General features: G+C 66.3%; 1 protein-coding gene across 1 annotated transcript; it reads left to right on the top strand.

Annotated features, from left to right (window-relative positions):
* Window positions 1-2,043: 2,043 nt before the first annotated feature.
* On the top strand, window positions 2,044-3,283 carry LOC142087148 (metallothionein). Its single transcript, XM_075160998.1, has 3 exons — window positions 2,044-2,333; window positions 2,417-2,482; window positions 3,051-3,283. The coding sequence occupies exons 1-3, from the start codon at window positions 2,303-2,305 to the stop codon at window positions 3,143-3,145; spliced, it is 192 nt and encodes a 63-aa protein (XP_075017099.1). The 5' UTR covers window positions 2,044-2,302; the 3' UTR covers window positions 3,146-3,283.
* The last annotated feature ends 1,048 nt before the right edge of the window (window positions 3,284-4,331 follow it).

Here is a 4,331-nt window from a genome sequence, read left to right as displayed (position 1 = left end):
CATGCTGGGAGGGGGTTTGCATCAGTCCTGCCCCACGGCTCTGCCCCTCGCCTGTCCCTGTGCCCCACGGCAGTGTGACGGAGAGCAGCTATCGGACGCTGTCCCCTGCCTGCATGGGAAGCGGGGGGCAGATGGGGGTCCTGGCAGCTCAGCTCCGAGCCCTGAGACCTGTGCTGGGCAGCTGCGGTTCCTCTGTTCGCTTTATGGCCGCTATAAAATCAGAGTTGGACCTGGCACTTCTCTTACATGGGCACAGCCTCGGGATTAATCGCTCCCTGCCGGCCCCGGGAAATCGGAATACCAGCAACGACGTGGGAAACCCCTTGAGGCCCCCTCTCCCCGCTATCCCTCGCACCCTAACATTTTGGCAAACCTGCGGCTCAGGGGAGACACGGCTCGTCCCTCCCTGTTTCACTGTGGGGTGACTTCATTATTCAGTGGAAATGCCCCGATTGAGAAACAGGACATTTTCCAGGCTTTTTTCCCCTCCCTGCTCCGCACACAGTCCTGGGGATGCCGTGCTGCCACTTCCCGCTCACAGTGACGGGGGGCCCGGCATCACGTGCCCTGGGATCCGGAACAGCCCTTCCATGGGTGACGTGCAGGATTCCCAGAAATGTGGGAATTCTCCTTCCTCCCCCGCAGCCTCGCCCCTGCACGCTCACCCCCTGCTTTCTGGTATGGCCCCAAGTCGGGGTGCACGTCCCCATTTTGGGGTACACGTCCCCATTTCGGGTGGCGGGGGGGCTCTCCTTTCTTCAAACAGGAGTGCACCAGAGCCCATCCCCAATGGGGGGTGAGGGGGGACAGGGGGCAGCCCTGGCCGGCAGCACCGTGCTGGGGGGGTGTCCGGGCAGCCATTTCACAACCCATGTTTGTGTGCAGTAGGACCACGTGTACCGTGATTTCACCTCTCCTCCTTTTCCGCTCAGCCAGCGGCGAGCGCAATGCCTGCTGGCTCAGCCTCGTATTTACACTCCCTCACTGCTGCCTGCAAAACACTGCCAGGAAAAAAAAAAACCAAAGCCATAGTGTTTTTGCAAACAAGCACAAGCCGTTCCCTGGCACGACCTCCCGGGGCCACCGACCTGCTCCTCATCCCAGCGACCGCTGGCCTGGGCACCATGGGGACCGACCCCGGCTGCGGTGCCAGCTCCGAGCCCAACTTTCCCGGTTTGCAACAAAACCACCACCACCAGCAAGAGCAGTGGGCGCGGGGACAGCCTGTCCCTGGCCCTGTCCCAGCCGCTGTTTTCCTTGCTGGGTGCCGAGCTGGCCGCGGGCACGAGCGTGGCGGTGGAAGCCGGTTGGCACGTAAACACTGTGACAAGGGGGAAAACCCACGGGCACCGGCGGTGCCACCGTGACTCCCAGCAGCCCCCAGCCGGCCACGCCACGCTCCCGCGCTGCATCCCGGTGCTGCGCCCCCGCGCTCACCCCTCCTGGGGAGCCAGCCGAGCACCCCAGCCCCACGGGGGCTGCCCTGGGGCCACCCTGCTCTCCTGTTGCTGAGACTGTCCCATCCCTGGGGACAGCCACGTGCACCCCACGGCCTCCCCAAGGGTGGGGGGCACAGCCGCACCCCAGCTCTCTGCACATGGGCTGGGAAAGGCCAGGAAGCACGGCAGGGCTGTCCCAAATGCACGGGAACTGGTGGCAGTGCCACGCCAGCGCTGCCACCCCCCCTTGGCACCGTCCAGCATCTCGGCCCCCCAGGGTGCAGCACCCTGCTGGGGGGGGTGGCGGCAGAAAGGGGTGCGGGTGGGACCCCCGGGCCTCCCCAAAGCGGGCTGGGAGCCGGGGGGGGCAGGGCCGTGGCCCGGGGTGAGCACAGCACGGCACGGCACGGCACTGCCCCGGGGTGAGCACGGCACTGCCCCGGGGTGAGCACAGCACGGCACGGCACGGCACTGCCCCGGGGTGAGCACGGCACTGCCCCGGGGTGAGCACGGCACCGCGGTGAGCACGGCCCCGAGTGAGCACGGCACCACAGCACCGCCCCGGGCTGAGCACGGCACGGCCCCGGGCTGAGCACGGCACCACGGCACCGCCCCGGGCTGAGCACGGCACGACACGGCACGGCCCCCGGCTGTGCACGGCCCCGCGGTGAGCACGGCCCCGCGGTGAGCACGGCCCCGCCGTGCGCACGGCCCCGCCCCGCCGTGCGCAGCGCCGAGCACCGCCCCGCGCCTCCACCCCATAAATACCGGGCGACCGGCGCTGTTCGGCACTGCTGCGAGCCCAGCCTGGTCGGGTTACCTGTAGCGGAGCTGAGCCGAGCCGAACCGAACGAAGCCGAGCCATGGACCCCCAGGACTGCACGTGTGCCGCCGGTAAGTGCCCCGTCGCGGCTCTGCCCCGTCCCGGCTGTGCCCGGCCTGCCCCGTCCCGGCTGACGGCCCCTCTCCCGCCCCAGGTGACTCCTGCTCCTGCGCCGCGTCCTGCAACTGCAAGAACTGCCGGTGCCGGAGCTGCCGCAAGAGTGAGTGGGGGGCTCAGCCCGGAGGGGGGATCCTGCCCTGGTGGGGGGAGCAGCCTTTCCCTAGGAGAACCCTCTCCTTGCCCTGCGGGACCCCCATGGGGACCTCCCTGTCCTATAGGCAGAACTTCCTCCTTGCCCTGCAGGACCCCTATGGGGACCTCCCTGTCCCTAGGGGAACCCCCTCCTTGCCCTATAGGACCCCCATGGTCTCCTCCTGACCCTTGCCCTATAGAGAGCCCCTGCCTTACCCTGTAGGACTCTCTATGGATACCCCTTTGCTCCCCCATAGGGGTGCCCCTGCCCTGTGGGACCCCTGCACACACCCTGTAGCACCCTCATGAGGATTTCTCCCTCTTCCCCTGCCGACCCCCCTCACTCCCCTTTGTGGGGGTGCCCCTGCCCTGTAGGACCCCCATGGAGACCCCCAACTACTGCCCCATTGGGATCACAGCCCTGCCCATTGGGGGGGGGTGGGGGGGATGTCCCACTCTCCACAGTGTGCCCCTGCCCCATGGGACCCCCCCATCCCTTCCCACCCACCCCCTAACTCTCGTGTCTCCCCCCTCAGGCTGCTGCTCCTGCTGCCCCGCGACCTGCAGCAACTGCGCCAAGGGCTGCGTGTGCAAGGAGCCGGCCAGCAGCAAGTGCAGCTGCTGCCACTGAGCCGCTGGCCTCTGCCTGTAAATAGCTGTCATGCTTCGGGGGAGGGGGGTGGGGGGCGCAAGGAAAGCCTATTTTTTCATGCACTGTATTTTCTGTGCCAGTGGTGAAACTGGATGGAAATAAAGGAGTTTGGCTGAAGGTCTGAGTGCTGCTGTTGGGCTGGGCTGGAGGCTGAGCCTTGTCGCTGCTCGGGACTGCTGTGTGGGAATTGTCGCCTTGGGGGGGGGGGGGGTGGGGGCTGCTCGCAAACACTCCCGTGGCCTTCCCTGAGTGGGCTCTGCACCTCCCTGGGGGAGAAGAGCAGCTTCCCAGGGCAGGGGACAGCGTCATCCTGCATGTGGGTGGCTCTGGGCATCTTCAAGGTGAGGATAGGGGTGATGTGCCCAGGGGTGTGGGGCAGAGGGGGGCTCCAGCCCCATCCTGGCTTCGTGGCAGGTGTCCCTGCACCACCCTGGCGCTCCCACACCCAGGGGCTTCCTCTGGGTGAAAGAGCTTGTGGGAACAAGTGTGGTGGCGTGGGCTGGCAGCTTGCCTGTCCCTGGCTGCACTAGGGGACGTGGCTGTCTCATGGGCAGAGACAAACCTTCCCCCAAGAGCTCTGCGCTTTGCAAACCCCAATCCATTTCCAGAGCAGACCCATCCCCAAAGAGATGCTTTCCCTGCAGCCTCCCCGTGCCAGATACCTCCAGCTACAGTGCCTGGCTCCTGCTGCCCCGGGCATGACCTCCGAGCACTTTTTTCTAGCCCGTTTTTGGGGAGCACCTTGCTTGGGAGCTGGGATGACCTCCAGGCCCAGGAGGGCAGACAACCGTAGCCACAAATAAGCCCTGCATGGGTTAAATGCGGCTGCCCTGATGGTGGGGGGGCAGTGGGAAGGTGTGTGGGCTGTGTTTTGCTTCCGAAAGTCTCTGCCAAGTGAAAGAGTTGCTTTTTACGCACAGGAGCCTCTGCCGCCGGCTGGGGTGGCTGCCCCCGCCTGCCCGAACACGTCCCCTGGGTGTGCCCCGCTGCCCAAGCAGGTTCCCAGCCCCGCTGCCAGGGCTGGCACCCCATTGCTGTCACCCCTTCCCTGCCTCTCCGGGCAGGGGGACAGCTCAGCCCGGTGGGGATGTCCCCTCCAGCCCTTGGTGGCCAGGGACAAGAGGAATTTAAGAAGCACCACGCTGGAGCAACCCCAAAACGGAGG

Source organism: Calonectris borealis, chromosome 12 (genome assembly GCF_964195595.1).
Source record: "Calonectris borealis chromosome 12, bCalBor7.hap1.2, whole genome shotgun sequence".
Classification (NCBI taxonomy): Eukaryota; Metazoa; Chordata; class Aves; order Procellariiformes; family Procellariidae; genus Calonectris; species Calonectris borealis.
Note: the sequence above shows the minus strand (reverse complement) of the source record. Positions and strands in the feature narration are given on the sequence as shown.